General features: G+C 37.3%; 1 protein-coding gene across 1 annotated transcript in view; it reads right to left on the reverse strand.

Annotated features, from left to right (window-relative positions):
- The window catches only part of LOC309412102 (potassium voltage-gated channel subfamily KQT member 1-like), a gene marked incomplete at both ends in the record, with an annotated part of 522,805 nt that overhangs the window by 412,874 nt on the left and 92,826 nt on the right, over positions 1-17,105 (reverse strand). The window contains 1 exon segment of the mRNA XM_082008908.1: positions 7,741-7,855. Within this exon segment, the coding sequence (XP_081865034.1) occupies positions 7,741-7,855 (115 nt within the window).

The following is a 17,105-nucleotide window of genomic DNA, read 5'->3' on the forward strand; positions in this document are numbered from 1 at the left end:
AGATGTACCTGAGAGTAAGGATTAATAAGTGGCAAGAGCCAATAGCACAATGAGGAAGATGGAAACAAGATACATATATAAATGCCATCCCTTCATATTACTGTGGGTTGCCCACTTAGTTTTTCATCTCTCCCTCTCACTTGATTTTATGTCTGTTTCAAAAATATGGATGAAATGTAATTGCAGTGATTGTAAGCAAACCATAACATCTTGAGGACTATCCTGTATTCCAATCAACCTTGCTGTCATTTGGCCAATTCACTCCTCTTGGGTGATGTTACCTCTTATAATACCATTCCCTTTGCTAGGTGGCTGATGGCCAATAGGGCTTCACAACTTTCTCCAATAGCTCAACTAGCTCAGTGACAATATGGGCAATATTTAATTGATACATCAAGTGCCTGATCATGCTTTCACAAATTAAGAACAACAGTATTTTAAAATAATCCATGAACATGTGCAAAAGGACAATAGCTGGTACAAGATATAGATGATGATTAAGGACTCTGAGGACACTATCTTAGTAATAAAAGTGTTATTAATGAGCTTTCAGTAGATCAAATTATCCTACACATGATTACAATCTAGTTACTAGATCTAATGATATTCAATGTGATAGATTTGCTGGTGATAAGGTGAACTCTTTCCTTAATAAGACTAACAGCAATAAGATATAGGAGGAAGTTAGGATATAAATACAATGATAAATAGTGTTTGCACAGATAGACCAAAACCATAGAAAGATGGAAAATATGCTGTGTGTCAAGAGTTGCACACTGTTGGATTTTCAAGCAGAGACAAAGAAGGACATAAAAATAATCTTAAGTCTCTGATAAAACCTTCACTGCCATGTACAGATGGAGGGAACAAACTGGGAGGCTGACATAAAGCTGAAAGATGGATTCAATGCACCTTTTTTCAAGTGGTGGCCACCAATAACTTAGAAAGGGGCATACCTCATCATTTTTTCTGAGTGTATCTAATGTAAGCTTTAAGACCTAGCACAAGTTTTGCAGTTTGTTCCATTCACTTTGTATAAAATTTCTGTGTTGGCGGGCAATGGAGGAAACTCGTCATATTTCATATCTGCCAATCTTATAATAAACTACTTCCACTAGAAAAAAAAAACAAAAACCACTGTTCCTAAACTTGTTTTTAAGGAGAAAAGCTAGATGCCAAGATTAATCATGAAGCATCTTCTTTTCACCGTAGTTGCGCGGATTACTAGCAACGGTGGGATTTTCCACCCCGGTGAACAGCAGCGCTAAGTGTCACCCCCCCCACCTCCGCAGAGCCCACGTCTGGTGTAGTGGGGAGCAGCTTTCGTGCTCTGCTCTTTCAGGCAGCCCGAAGCGAGTGCAAACACCAACAGACAAGAATAAGCTCTAAGCCTCAATCCTCACAGAAGGTTTGTTTCTCACTGAAGGTTAATTTGTGATACTCCTTTTGTATCAGGATTCACCAACACAGAGCAAGGCAGTCGTCCTCATCCTCCGATTCTCAGTTTCCCCTGTCAGTGGGAAATACTACATTGTAGGCCTTAAGGTTTTGCAGCCATTGCTTTACCTCAGATCTATTTTTTCACCCCTCCTCAGGGTTCTTACGTAGCCTATGGCAATCGTCCTTTTTTTTTTTTAAAGCAAATATTCCCACTTCCTTTGTGCAATAACCATATACTAATGCTGTCCTGTTCTGCTAGTCATTTTGCAGATATGATCTCCCTCGTACAATCTAAGAGCTGTTTTTCATACTACGAGCTTGAAAGAAAAAAATTGGAGGTGGGAATAGTAGATATCTGTTTGCTTCCACATTCAGATCTCTATGCTTATACCTATATAATATCTCTATATTACACCATTTTAAGACCTCAAACTGAAGTAGCAAGCCATTTTCACAGCCACATTACAGAGTAATACATAGGAAGGTAGCAAAAGTACATAAATGCTTTCTAAACTTTTGCACAGAATTGTTTTAGCCAGAATTGTATTAAACCCACAGTTCCTTAACATGATTTGACTCTGTTGTGGACAGGGCCTCAGAAAGAGCAGCAACTGTTGGTCTCACTCTCAACCCATGAAAAGTAATTAAGACTCCACTTTCCCATGGGGAACAGGTGTAGCTATCACTTCCCTGGCAGCCTGCTCCATTTGAAGAGTTATTACTACAGCTGTTCAGCTGACAGCAATTACCACTGACGATGGTCATTGTATGTGGATCTCACCTTCTAAAGGTTTCCTCCCAAGAGAGCTGACGTGATGACTGCTGAACTGCAGCATTACGCTGCTTTCTGCTGAGAGACCAACTGACATTTACCTTTACGTGACCTCAGTGAGCTACAAAATGCATACTTAACCACAGTTGCTTAACCATGCTGACATATAGGATTTCTAACTTTCGCTTTTCCTTACAGTGTAAAGAGCTTTAAACACCACAGCTTTAAACCACAGAACTCTGAAAAACAAAAACAGGATGTCTGCCTCTAAAGCTGGTGCTGTGTATCTTTTTTCTGAGATTGTGCTATCTGCGACCAGGTTGGTGTAATCTTTCAATACAGTCTATTGGCCAAATTCTTTTTTTCCTGCTGGAAGGTTAACTCTGGTGTGTATGACAGAAAATATTTCCATGGCCAAGGGTTGTTGTCATCACAATCTGCGTAACAATAGGACAAGCTGGAGATAAAAAACCATTAAGGCTTAAAGTTCTGCTCAGTCATCTCCTTTACTCTGCAAAGCTCCAGGGCAGCCAGGAGGAATCCAGAAAGAGACAAACACCATTTGCACAATTCAACATACAAACAATGCTGCTGTTTCTTCTTATTCAAGTGTGGTTTTTGACACTGCAAGAGTATGTTAGCACAGGTCTACAGGACTTGTAGTTGATATAGAATATTTCAGTTGGAAGACACCTACAGCAATCTTGTAGTCCAACTGTCTGAGCACTTCAGGGCTGACCAAAAGTTAAAGCATGTTAAGGGCATTGTCCAAATGCCTCTTAAACACTGACAGGCTTGGGGCATCAACCACCTCTCTAGGAAGCCTGTTACAGTGTTTGACCACCCTCTTGGTAAAGAAACGCTTCCTAATGTCCAATCTAAACATCCCCTGGCACAGCGTTGAACCATTCCCGCACATCCTATCACTGGATACCAGGGAGAAGAGATCTGCACCTCCCTCTCTACTTCCCCTCCTCAGGAATCTGTAGAGAGCCATGAGGTCACCCCTCAGCCTCTTTTTCTCCAAAGTAGACAAGCCAGAGTCCCAGGCCACTCCTCACAGGACATGCCTTCCAGCCCTTTCACCAGCTTTGTAGCCCTCCTCTGGAGATATTTAAGGACCTTCACATTCTTGCTTGTCAATCACACCACATACCTATCCCCCAAAGGCTGTGTCACACAACACAGGTAAAGCACAACTATACCAACAACTTGGAACCAGCTGTTGGTAGTGGCTAGCCTTAAATGTTCAGACTAAGAAGGATCAAAAATCCACTAAGGTTTGTCCTTGCTCTCATTCTGATGTGTATTTCTCCTCCTTTCTTCCTTTTGTCACTTAACAAATTCGTACACACTTTGAGAGATTTTATTTACATTTTTGTTGCATACAGACACAGATCAAGAATTAGCATCAGCCCTTTTCCTCAAAGACCTTGTGATACACATCGTAGCTGCATCAGACAAATGAAACAGTCCTGCCAAAAATGGATGAGACAAGCCTTAAGGAAAGCAGAAATCACAGCCTGCTACTTGCTTAATCAGTGCCATTTGGAGTAATCTCTTGCCTTTTTGATTAGTAAACTACATGTTACAGAGATACAGGAATTTGCCATGTATTATTTTTACAAGCAGGCCTAATCCTATACCAAGTCCTCTGTCCTTCCATCAGAACATCTGGATGCATACAGTAGGAAATTAGGAAGAAAGAGGGGCTTCAAAAGAGCCCCTCGTTCATGGACAAAATGGCACTATGCATTATGTTGCAACAAGTTGGATGATGGTTCCATCTTCAAAATTATTTGATTTTACATCTTCCATCAAAAAAAAATCAGGTGATATAAAGAAAGTGTTAAGGTTATCAATAAAGAGCAAAGTGATAAAAATGAACTTTCCAAGTCTAGAAGTAAAATTGTCAAGACTTAGACCTTTCCTAATGTATAACAATGTAGATAGTTACCAATATATGTAGAAGACTAACCCTAAGGACCAAGCAAATGTGCGGTAATGAGACAAATATAATTGCTAGGTTTTATTCTAGGTTTCAAAGCACAGGCAAAACATCATTTTGTAGTTTCTTTATATGCTGATGGGGTCATCTTCTGACTGCTCAGTAAAGAATTTGAAAAATTGGGTGGGTAAATACATCAGGCAATAAGGTAGTTTAAGCCTTTATTATTAAAAACAGAGTTACTCATCAACTGATTGAAATTAATGTATTTATTTCATCTGTATGTTAATACTGGTTGTATTAACTACTGAAAACCAGGCAGTGCTGCAATCCACTGAACTGGTTCAGCTTTCACTCAAGATGCATTCTTAAATGGTAGTATCGCCAGTTTCCAACCAGCCTGATAGGTTTTGCTGAGCAACCACTTTAGTTACTGTGAGACTAATGCACATGTGCAGATTGATGCAACAGATGTTTGTCCAAGGTAGCATGACTCAAGGGTAGGAACGCTATTCTCATGGGACAATATCTGCCACAATGATGGGAGTTTTGAAGAGAGTATGGCCGAAAGTAAAGGTTACTGTCATCAGAGGACATCTGTCCTATCATCTGTCTAGCAGAGAGGATTTCAGAAGAATCTACTGTTCACATTACAGAAAAGAAACACTCAACAGTTTCAGACCTGACATTTCATGTTTAATAATCAATATAGCAGCTTACAAAGTTTAAAAAATGACCAGTTACTGGCTTTGGAATAAAGGTAAACTGTGAGATTGATCTTGTAACTCATAACACTTGTTGAAGGCAAGGAAAACTTTGCTTTTTGGCAGCTTGACAAAGTCAAGCTTGACTTCACAAAGAAGTGCTCCATGTGAAACTGTCATCATCATAGCACACTACCATTAACTGTTATGTGAAAGCCATGTTTTCACCTACTTTGCAAACTGAGAAAGCTCATTGTGTATATATACACACCTTTGGCTGAATTCTACTCTTGGAAGAATTTTTTACTAATTCATTGACTGCCTTGTGACCCTAGGATGAAGATTTGTCGCTCTAGTATTCAAATGCATGTTATTCCCAAATGAGATAAAGCCCCTTTCCATTACATAGTTCATTCCCAAGGTGGGGTGAGGAAATCTAACTGGTACATAACTCCAGAGCATGAAAAAACATTTATGTGAACAGAACATTTGTTTATTCTAGTCAGGTAAACAAGCAGAATAAAAGTTCAACTTTTAACAGGAAAAAAAAAAAATCCCATCACAAATCCCAAGGCACACTAGTGCAGGGAATACACTGAGTGCAAAGCAAAAGCCATGCTGTTTTGGAAAGCTCACACATAAAAGCAGGTACAGCACACATGAAGACTTACCTGCTTATACTCCTGCTAAAAGACAAGACAAATAATCATGCTAAGTATATCTAATACTCATATGATGTATGCATATCAAGCAAATGCAGTGTTAATATTTTATTGTTTGCATTAGAAATGGCAGTTTAAAACCAAACCATAAATACATCATGTTCAGTGCTTGTCAAAGAAAGTTCACAATTTGAATGAGATATTACATTTCTACTCAAGAATCAGAAAAACTCTTAAATGACTGGATCCTACTAAGTAGAATTACACACGTAGAAAATGAAATTATCAGTGATAAAGGTGAAAACTGGCATGCTTGACTTAAGAAGCATGAAACTACATGAAATGCTGTTTTGGCTTTGTTTTTCTATTGTACCTTTATGACTTTATATCTACAAATTTTGACCTTATGTTTTCTGTATATTTGAAGTTCATCACAAATATTCAGAAGCTAAAATTTATACATACACTATACATAGTGGCTCTTAGAATTGAATAATAATTTAGCAATATTTAGTTGCAAGATCATTCTGTTTATATGCACCTGACATCCACATAAAGAGGAATTAATGAATTGATTGTGTATTACTTTAAACGATGTAGTATATTACTTCAAATACTTTTTTTTTCCTCTTGTATATTTGGTTAGCTGTCTACTATTCTTTTTCTTACTTTCCACACAAGACAGAAATGCATTTAAACTCTGACATGAGCTAGAAACGCAGGTATAGTTTTCAAGGTGCACTATACAGAACAAGATAGAGTAGCACCATTTTTCAGGCACTAGACAGTAGAAATAAGATTAGAACTGTTCCTTTCCAAATGCAAAATCCTGTGCTTGCATCAGACTGATAAAAAAAATGACCAATTTTAATAGAACAGTTTATAATTCTCTGAATTGAAAGAAGGTCAAAAAATACAGCATGTTGGGAAAATACAAGCACCAGGATACCTTGTATAAAAGCATAGTATAGTTCCTATAGATTGAGTAGACACATCATCTGTATGAGTTACCCGAACAGAAAGTAACCATATAAAGTGAAAGAAAACATCTTAAAAGCAATCGCACTACAGATTGGAATCACATTGCTTTCAAATTAATCCTGAACACCATTGTCTATATTTTTCCCTATCTGAAGGCAAGCAACAATTTTTGTTCTTTTTAATCTCAGATATTAACCAAAGGGTTTTTCCAAAGACAATTCCATATTTTCTCTTGCAAGTGTGAACTCAGGCAAGTTTTTCAGCAGCATTAACATTCAAACAACCAATTAGACCTTCATGACCTTGTGCCAGCTGTACAGTACCTTTAGGCCATATATCACTGCTAATTCAAGAGTTCTATGTACCAGCATTGTTTGTATCGCTTTCTTCACATAAGATAAAGCCTTAGTATGGTACCTGGATGCTCTGGTCCATCCAGACCTTGCTGCATGCTTTAACGCTCTGCTTCACATTTGAAATTTACTGCAGAATCCCATCCCCAACACTGGTATTGTACATTATAGGACAAAAGCATGAAAGTTACTCATGATCCTGTCAAAACACAATATGGAGGTATCCTGCATGAAGATACTATTATGGTTATTTCAAGAAATAGACATTTGCTGAACCAAACACAAGCAACATGAGTGATCATGCAATAATTGCAGTGAACTCACTGATAATGGGGATTTTCTATCCTGGTCAATCCAGACACCTTCAGCGTCTCTTTAATAATTTTCCTTTCATATTTCTGGAACATAATTTCCTTACAAGTGTGCCTACTTTATCCAAATATTACACATAATGTAGTCTTTCTATTTTGAGGCTGTATTTATAAATCACTCTTTCATTTATGTTTCAAATCAATGCATACATTAATCATATTAGGAGTGCTTTAGAGCTCAAACTGATTCAGAACTCTACAAAATATAAAGCTACCTGTAAAACTCAATCTCAGGAACTGTGTCAGCTGCCTTAAAAAATAAAACAAAGACATCGAGACTGCAAGCCACCTGTGGCAGAGCAATGCGTCTCTTTCCAAGTGTCTGACTATTTCCACTAAACTTGAAGCTAAACTTGCATTTTGTAGAAATGTTCACATATAGTTAAATAAGATCAAACCCGTCATCACTTCAAGCGCAGTCAGCCAAAGAATAATACTTTTATGCAGTGACAGGTCTCCCTCAGAATTAATGAGCATTTATATTATTAAGAAGTTGTTGTTCCACTTACTGTGCCATGTCGGATACAGCTGGCAGTGGCAACTCTTCTGATATAAGGTCAATGTCATCAGTGAAGCTGTTGTCCCGTGACATTTCTTGGGTATTCCCTTCTAAATGTCTTTTCACTGCACAAATAATTCAAAGAAATCATAACACATTAGGAAGACAACATATACAAGCTCTTTCCCTTGCTTAAGATACTGTGCAGTAGATTAAAGAAATGGTTCTAGTATGAGACATGGCTTTTTTTGTCAGAATCAGTGAAGTTGGTGCTTATAACATGTCACAAATGAATACAAAAATATATTTGTGCATAAATATAGTTCAAATACACAGAAACCTCTCACAAGAAAGGCTTGTCTTCTTGAGGACTGTCTCCCTGTAAGCAGAAATTCACCATACCCACAATTTCAATGTGGGCATGACGGTAGAAACAGTCTGACTTTCATTTCCTCAGTTAATACTCTCTGGTATGTATACTTTAATTTCTTTAAAACCCTTCTTTAGAATTGTATTGCTATTATCATATAAACAGCACTTTTGTTTAAAGTATCCTCTTTGGTCACTATATTCACCAGTGTTCAAAAATTCTCCCCTGGACGAGGGAAGAGCCTCAGGTGTTTGAATGCAGTCAGATCAGCAGGGTAACCACGATGGATACAAAGCCATACTGTAGCTCAGTTTATGTTCCAAGCTTAAGAAAGCTACAGATTTCATTACGGATTGGGAAGGCATATGATAGCCGATGAATGGAGTTCACTCACAGACTGCAAAAAACAGAGAAGCGCAGCTAGCCCTGTAACTGATGAAAACTGATGTTTTAAAAAGCGCTATCCTCAATACTCATTTCCATCAAGTATAGGGCTGATGTCTTCCACCATAAATGTGAAGTATACATGTACCTGTATCAATGTTCATAAGCAATTCCTGGCACTTCAGGACATGGTTTAGGGGACATGGTGGCGCTGGATTAATGGTTGGACTTGATGAGCTTGAAGGTCCTTTCCAACCTAGTGATTCTGTGATTTTCTGTTTTAAGGTCTTCTCAATATTTTTTCCTAGATTTATTTTGTTCAAAAGCTATTAACTACACCTACCTTGAATTGTTGTGATCTGAAATAGCTTTTTTTTATCACTGCTAGTGATTCTAACAGTTTGTAAGCAAGTTCCCTACCTATTTTAATTCTGATCATTCTTGAAAGCTTGGCACATATAGTTATGAGCTGGCAGAGTCTAACTTGGAAAACGCATAGGATGACACATATAAATTCAAGGGAAAAAAAAAGATAAACACTTGCAAGGGGTGGGAGGAATCACTAAAATTGTTAAACAAAACAAGTAAAAGACTAAGTCGTGTCATTTGTATATGCTGGGTAAGAATTAAAAAACCAAAACAACCCACATGACAGAAACAAGAAAGCTTGACTCCTAGAAAACTAACTGTTGAAATCTCAAGTTAATTCTACAGCACCACCTTGGCTGGACTACATTCAAGCTAAATAGTAAAAAGCATACAACATCAGAGCTTACTCTTGGAAGAGCCATAGCATAAATGGCAAGGAATTAAATCTATGGAATATAATTATAAAATAGCATAACTGAACACTGCTAAAGGACATAATATTGCAAAGCTATTTTATTTACATCTGCTGCATTTATTCACAATTAAACTATGTTTCCAGGGGAAAAACAAATCTTCCTGTCACTGGGAACATGAACTTGTGTGCTTTTCAAACAGCACTGAAACACTTTGGTAGCTCTAGAGGAGCTTTATTTTCTTAGACCTGCCAGTTCTGCACTTTTCTGATAAGAACTTTTTTCTACAAGAGAAGCATGTAGCCTTATTTCTGGACAAAGTCTTGAGATACATAGAACCAATATTTGAAGTATTGCTTTGGGAAGCACACACAGATTTAGGAATAGGCTCCTTCAATCTCCGAAGAAATAACAACGTACACAATCACATCCGCAAAATTAAACTGGGAGAGTTTTGGCTTCAAATTGAGTAAGAATTTCCTCATAGAAACCTAGCAGAATTTGAAAGTTGGCCAAAGGCAGAGTTAAGTCACTGTGCCAATGTAAGGCATAACCAAATTAAAAAGAAAACATTGTATTGTTATCAATTCCAACTTACACAACAGACTGTTGAGATAAGAGAAGAACCTAGTTAATTCATGGGGTTTTGCCTCCTTTATAGCACAAGATAGATATTAAGATTACCGCAATGCATTTGTCATGATTAGAAGTAGGATTATATTTTATTTCTGTCATTGTAAAGGTTTGGTCCATATTGCCTTACCAAACTTATCTGTCTTATCACACTGTTTTTTGCAATCTGCATCCATGGGTTCTTAAAAAAAACCCACAATCCCCTAATTGTTTACATTTGGCTTGCTAATTCCTTTTCTGAGAGGTGTTCGCTACTACAATGGCTCTTTGCTCCATTACATGATAGTTATGAGAAAAGAGGGACAACAGCAGCATGCTAGTTCTGAAGCCTTTACTTTCTCATTATTCCCATTTGTGGGTGCTGTGCCAAGCGCTGCAGAGCATCTCCGCTGTTACTGCGGGGTGCAGCCGGAACCCCTGCTTCTCTGACCATGGACCTTCTGCAGAGGTTGGTATATATGTAGAATATAATCCTGGGCTTAATGGCCTCAAACCGTGCTTGGTTACCTACACGAGCATGGAAAGCTTCTGTTTCCTTTTTATATAGAGTAAAAGCGTGCAAATTTTCTGTTTATGAAGACTTTGCTATGTTTATCTGTGACAGTCTCATCCCACAAGTAGTACACATACTTTTCATTCCTACAAGCATTTTGAAAAAGACAATGATGTGATTATGTACTTTATACAAACACGAGTACTGTAATGTATACTCCATGGTTCACTTTATTAGTTGAAGATGTGCACTTAGCTCCATAAAACTAAGTATTTGGGTCATGCCTCAAAGATTGCCTCCCTGCTTCTCCTCTTCCCTCCCACACTTCCCCCATGGTCAGATCTGCAGACAGAACAATTTCTGCCAGTTTGGTTACAGACAAGATTTAATCTCAAAAATCTGCCTCTAGCTTACACAATTATTAAGAAAAAGAAGTGCTGATCTTAAATATAAAGTTAAAGCTGAAATCCAGAAATCACTGAGGGTCCTAACATTTAGGTGGTGACAAGATTCCCTACTACTCTGAGCCACTTGATTCAATTCAGAGTCAGTTCAGGTTCACATTTTGTGAAGTATTAAGCCATCACAAGAGAATACCTTTTTTATCCTTGTAACCTTAATAATAAAAACTATTTAATAATAAATCCCTTTATGCTTTTATCACCCATTAATTCTGTGTTCCTGCTTTAAAATATTAACCCATTATAATGTTTTCTAGTCTACACATCCAAACACTAATGTCAACGGTAAATGCAAGTAATATGTCCTCTGTTCCTAATATTTTCTGTCCTTAAGGTGGCTGTCAGAGTCATGATCTTCTTATTTGAAACACTTGGTTTCTGAAGTTAACTGTCACCTTCCCTGAGTGAACTTCCAGAGCTCATTTAAACAGCACTGTTCAGTCATAAATCAAAATTTCTGAAAAAAAAAAATCACAAAAAGGAACTTTTTTTAAATGTCAAAAAGCCATAAGCATTCATGATAATGTCTTCATTTTGAGGAAGTGTTGAGCATTAAAATACATTCAACACATGGCAGTGACGTTTTCCAGAAATAAAACTCAAAGTTGTAAGGTCCATGGTAAGTTTGTAACAGCTGCAGCACAAGCCAGAACAACTATATCTTCCCTCTTCATATTTATTTTAATAAGCTTTCCTTTTCCAAACTGATTTTATGGGAATGAATGCCTGATTTTTGTTGTTGCAGAGTAGCAAGGAGGGAGGCAAAGAAATATGAAAGGGAAAGAGAAGCCATGCTTCATTTCCATGTGCTACTACTCACAGTATGAAGAAGCTGTACCCATGCAGTTATAAAATATATAATATTTTCTGAGCATGAACAGTTGGAAGCAGCAAGTTGAAAATACGGAATAGTATCTACCACAGTACAAATACCAGTGAATGCCATAGACTTAGGAATCCATGAAATAGATCAACTCATTAATTGAAACAGCAAAAGGAAAGCTAAGTTTCATATATCTCTATTTTTTCCTTCAGTGTTAGTTTCTAAAATGGTGAGAACATGTAATAAACACATCACAACACAACCCAGAGATACTTTAGTAATGCTGCTTAGCTTTATTTAACCTCAGATTCCTTACCTATATTACACTAACTTCTGTAGTATGGGGAAAAAAGTGAACTGCTAATTCACAATTGCAGTAGAAAATGACTGCACATGGTTGCTATTACCATGGTCATCCTCAAACAGGCATTCCCACCAATACCAGGACAAAATAACCAGGAAGATTTTGCACTATTCTCTTCTTAGATCAAGAAGGTGGAAAAAAAAAGAAAGAAAATGCAGGTCTCTTCTACTGAAATAATTCCAACTTACTGTTTTTATTAGAAGGGTTTTTTTTTTTCGTAGTCACCAAAAAACCCTGAATACAAATTTAAAGATAATGCATACCATTCCCACACAGTCTACTTTACAAAAGTCTGCAGAGAATTGCAGTGGCTGCTTACATTACATAGAAGGGTACCTGCAGTTTCTACTCTAGGAATACAAACACTGAGGAACTTGAATGAAAGGAGATACTTGGCAATTTAAACTGGGAAAACACAGGCACATGGATAGAAATGGACAGTAAATTTGAGGCAGTTTAACATAAAACAGTTCCTGTCACATGAATATTTATTCCTCAAATTGTTAAGTAATAGATTGTGTGAAGACAATGCCAAATACCTGGTGACAGGGGAGAGCTTACAGAGCAGATGGATAAAGATGACCAGGAAAGCTGTAGAGCTGCATATAAGAAGACAGGGCTAGAGAAAGGCCAGACGGGACAAAAAAGGTAAGCTAAACTGGTGTTCAAAGCAGTAAAAAGATTAACATATAGAAAACACTGATGAGGATAAGGTCTCCTCTTCTAGATGAAGCCAAAGGTGGGGCTTTTCTGTTTGTCTGGGGCTTTTGGTTGCTTGGTTGTTTTTAAAACAGAACATGATAAAAAACAGGCTTAAGAGACCAAAAGTAAATTTCAATCTCTTCCTTCAGTGCCACTGTCTTTTAATCACTTTCACCCGTTTCAATTATTCTTTTTCTTCCTTACAACAAGGACTTCTTATTAGTGATAGAAAAGTTATCCTATATAAAATAATTCTTAAATAAAATAACCTGTGAGAGAAAGTAACAAGACCGCATTTTGTGAGATGTGTTTTTATCACTCTCATATGCTCAGTAAGAACTTAGTATGACGACAGAAACAGTAAATCCATAACTGGCTTTCTGATAATATATACAGTAAAAATGGAAATATATTCCCATTTTTTTTTACTGAATTCAGTTGGATCAGGCACATCAAAATTATGATACGTAGCCCACTTTAAGTTATAATAAAATTTCCCTTTGTTAACAAAACAAATGAAATACTAAAGAAACAGTTTCATCTGTAAAATTAACTACATGTTTAACAATGGGAAACAAAGCAAGTTTATCAGCTTATTTACAGTGAAGCCAACTGACTAGATTTTTTTTTAAAGGTATCTAAACCAGATTTTCCAGTACCTGAGACATTAAGATTTTTTTTTTTCCAAGTGTATATGGAATTTAGGAAATTAAAAGCCTGCTCTGCACACTTAATTGACATAACATTTCATTGTTTGATTAAACTATGTCCATAGCAATTATCAGCTCAAAAGACTGTATGTGCACAATATGTACTATAGGTGACATAACAGGGAAAAAGGAAAACCTTGTAATTTTTGTTCATTCCCACTCTGTGGCACATAAGCCAAAAACCTCTGCTTTCTTCACAGTCAATGGAGAAAGGGAAAAGGAGGTATCTCTGAAGAATGACTGTCAGTCCAATCTCAGCCAATGGCATTATACTTATAATGTACATATCTTCATCCATTGTGCAAGGTCAGTGGGATCAATCCAGCCTAAAATTTGACACTATCAGTTGACTCCTTACTGACTTTCAGATCAGGATTTGTTAAAGCACTCTCTCACAACACCAGGCTCTGCTACTCAATGTAAGAAATCTCTGAAGTAAACATATGATTTGCTTAATTTTATATATAAGGCTGCACCTTGACAGAAAACCGATGGAGTGGCTATGCTTCCTTTATCCACAAGGAGGAACTACCTGGGAGATCACAGCATTGTTTCCTGTCATCTTTCTCCTGGCACGATCTCATATCACCTCACTGCTCGAAACGCAGTATTTTTAAAGCTGTATAGAGGGGCAAACTGGTTTGGGGCCTAGACTGAGGTATTTCCAAATCCTTACTTTCCTCAGAAAAAACCAAAAATTAATGGCTTACGAAAGCCAAGGCACTTAAAGTGTCTGACACCTGATCACCAGCCAGCCTGTAAAAACCTCTTCAACTTTCTATTATTATTCATCTCAGCAGCCAAATGGTATTCAAGATCATCTGAGCAGTCATGTTGGAAGAATATCGCAAAACATATCATTAACATACGGCTGAATAACTTCTTTATGAAAGTTATATTATGAGAGCTTTTCTTCATTACTATTGTGGAAATAAAGCATCAGGACTGTACTGGTACTCAGTACTAGTCCAAATAAGAGTTATTTTTTAGTTTTCTGTAAAAACGTTAAAAATCTGAGCTTCCGAATCTGGTATTTTAAATCCTTACTGGCTACTCAAATGTAAGCCGTGTACAAATGCCAAATACTCAGATTGTCCCATACACAACTCTAAGAGCTACAAGTGCCCAGTATGGTTAAAAAAGCCAAGCCACTTTATGTATCTAATTTTAGGCATCTAATTTTAATTGCCATTAGAGACATGGCTGATACTGCAATTCATGCACATTATCCCTGAATTTGATTTTGCTCCCAGAAGACCTGCAGAATCAGATAAAAATTGATTAACAGTAGTTTGCTAGCAGAACAGAAACAAAAGAGCGCCTGAAAAAGTTAATTGAGAATAAGTTTGCATTTGCTGCAAACATGTTGCTAAGTATATGCAAAAAGTGCCATGCACCATTGCTGCTGTACTTAGTTACATGTTCAGCTGCAAGTGTTTTAGATAAACTTCAACATCTGGTTTCCTGTGTATCTGATTCGAAACAATCAGCACTCAAAATGCACTAATGCTGACTTTTTGTTGTACATTCTTTTGTTTAGATAAGCCTGCAGGCCAAATTACATACTGACTTACACCCCATGGAACCACAATCACTCATTATATGCCTAATGGGACAGCATGAAAATGTAAATGAATACCAACACATAATTCAAAATCAAAGGCATGTAATACTAGAAAACATGCAGAGAAAAAACAATGAAACATACTTTTGAATGCATATGAAGATGCTGTTACCTACCTGACTCTCTCAACATCCTGGTAAGACCTAGCAAACAAGGATGCAATATATTCACAAAAAAAAAACCCCACACAGCAAAAATTTTCTATAGCATCATAAATATAGGCCTACTTAAGAAAAACTACATTCAGGACAAAATCAACTTCTTTTCTAACTGAAACATATTGGATTAGAATATTTAGCTGAATATTTTGTGTGAAATAACTTGTAGAATGAACAAACATTCATACCACAGAACCTAGGTAATGTTTGGCATTAAGTGACAAGCAGGTTTGTTGAAAGATTCAGAAAAGTGGTCAGGGACCAACTGCACAAAGAGTTATAAGTACCTCCTCATACACAGATATGACCTGTCAGAAGAGAATTGGAGATTAATGGAGCATAGTAGAGAAGCACGCAGTGTTGGTGCCACTCGCTATCTGTTCAGATAGCAAGCTACAATTTTCATTGCGCTCAGTTCAGTCCCTTTCAAAAGCATTAAGTTAAGAAAGGATTTTCCTTGTCCAATTTATTTTGAGCGAATTAATTATTTTTAAATGTCTATTGATTGTGCTGTGATAAAAGCGTTAACGAAAACAGATAAGTGACAAAGAATAGCTACTAACCTAGCTATTTTAACTTTTGCATTTCTGGTTGCATTACACCCAGGATTGTTTTTCAGTTTTCCTCATGGGATTGATCCACAATAGAAAGCTAGAGAAAGCTGTTTGCAGTTCCTTGTCAGAATAGCAAGCCAAAATTTGTTAAAAAAAAAAAAAAGAGTCAGATGTGATTTTTTTTTTGACAGTGCTAAATGCTGTTAGCTGCGAGTGAGCTGTAGTCATTCTGCTATCATCATTTAGTCATGCTGCACATTGGACAGCAATATGAATATTTACTACATGGCTAGGTGTGTGGTCCAACTGCCTGGATGTTTTCCTCTGGCCTCCTGCCTTTCACAGGAGAAAGGATGCAGCATTGCAGGAGTACATACAACTTCTGCCAGCCAGACACCTTTTCCCATACATATGCATAACATGGTCTTAGAGCCTCTATGTGTTACAACAAAATTTAATTCTATGGACTTTTGTCCTCTGTCTTACTGAGCCAAACAGACTAGAAGACCCCAAAGACAAGGAAGCCAGAGAAAAAGACAGCCTATAACTAAACCCTAGTGGGATTTCTCATTCTCAACCTGAATCATCCATAGAAATTTCCCATCTCTTAAGATACAGGGTCTATAAGTGTGTATCTGAGGTAGCTAGCCCTTCCCAGGTTTCTGTGTGGATAAAGCGAACCTTGACGTCTTCATTTTAAGACTACTTCTCTCTTGGGCTCTCTGTTCCTGAAAATTATAATGCCTTTTTCATTATGAAAGCTATTTCTCCTAAACACACACAAAAAAGCAGGCTTCCAAACTCAGTCAAATATATTTGGTTGATATGCATGGTAGTAAGGGGCAAGGTCTGGCAAAGAGGTTAGAAAACAGATTTTCCTGGTTGGTTGCAGAAGAGGAGCAGAGGAACACAGAGTGAATTGCACAGCAGATACAGTTCAGCCTACAGATACAGTTGTGCCACATGGCAGTAGCAGGAGGATTGTGACAGCAGGAAAAATATAGTGACATCAACAGGAAAAAGAACAGTTGTCCAAAGCAAAGCACCTACCTACCTATCTTAACTAAAGACTTCTCAGCCCTTGAGGTTATCCTTCAAGTGAAGAGAGCAAGTACCTCATCTCCTAGCAAAAAAAAATATCTGTCTTGGAACATCTTTCAACACATTTGCATTGCCAACTCAACTTCATGATCAACAAGAAATCCCTATATATCCTTCCTCTCCTGTTTCTCTTTCTTTGCAGGTTTGCTAGCTCAGTACTAGTAGCCTTGCATTAAACATTTCAATAACTGGGCAAATCTGCAGTCACAGTTTTCT

The sequence above is a fragment of the Phaethon aethereus genome (genome assembly GCF_964289735.1).
Source record: "Phaethon aethereus genome assembly, chromosome: 1".
NCBI classification, from domain to species: Eukaryota; Metazoa; Chordata; class Aves; order Phaethontiformes; family Phaethontidae; genus Phaethon; species Phaethon aethereus.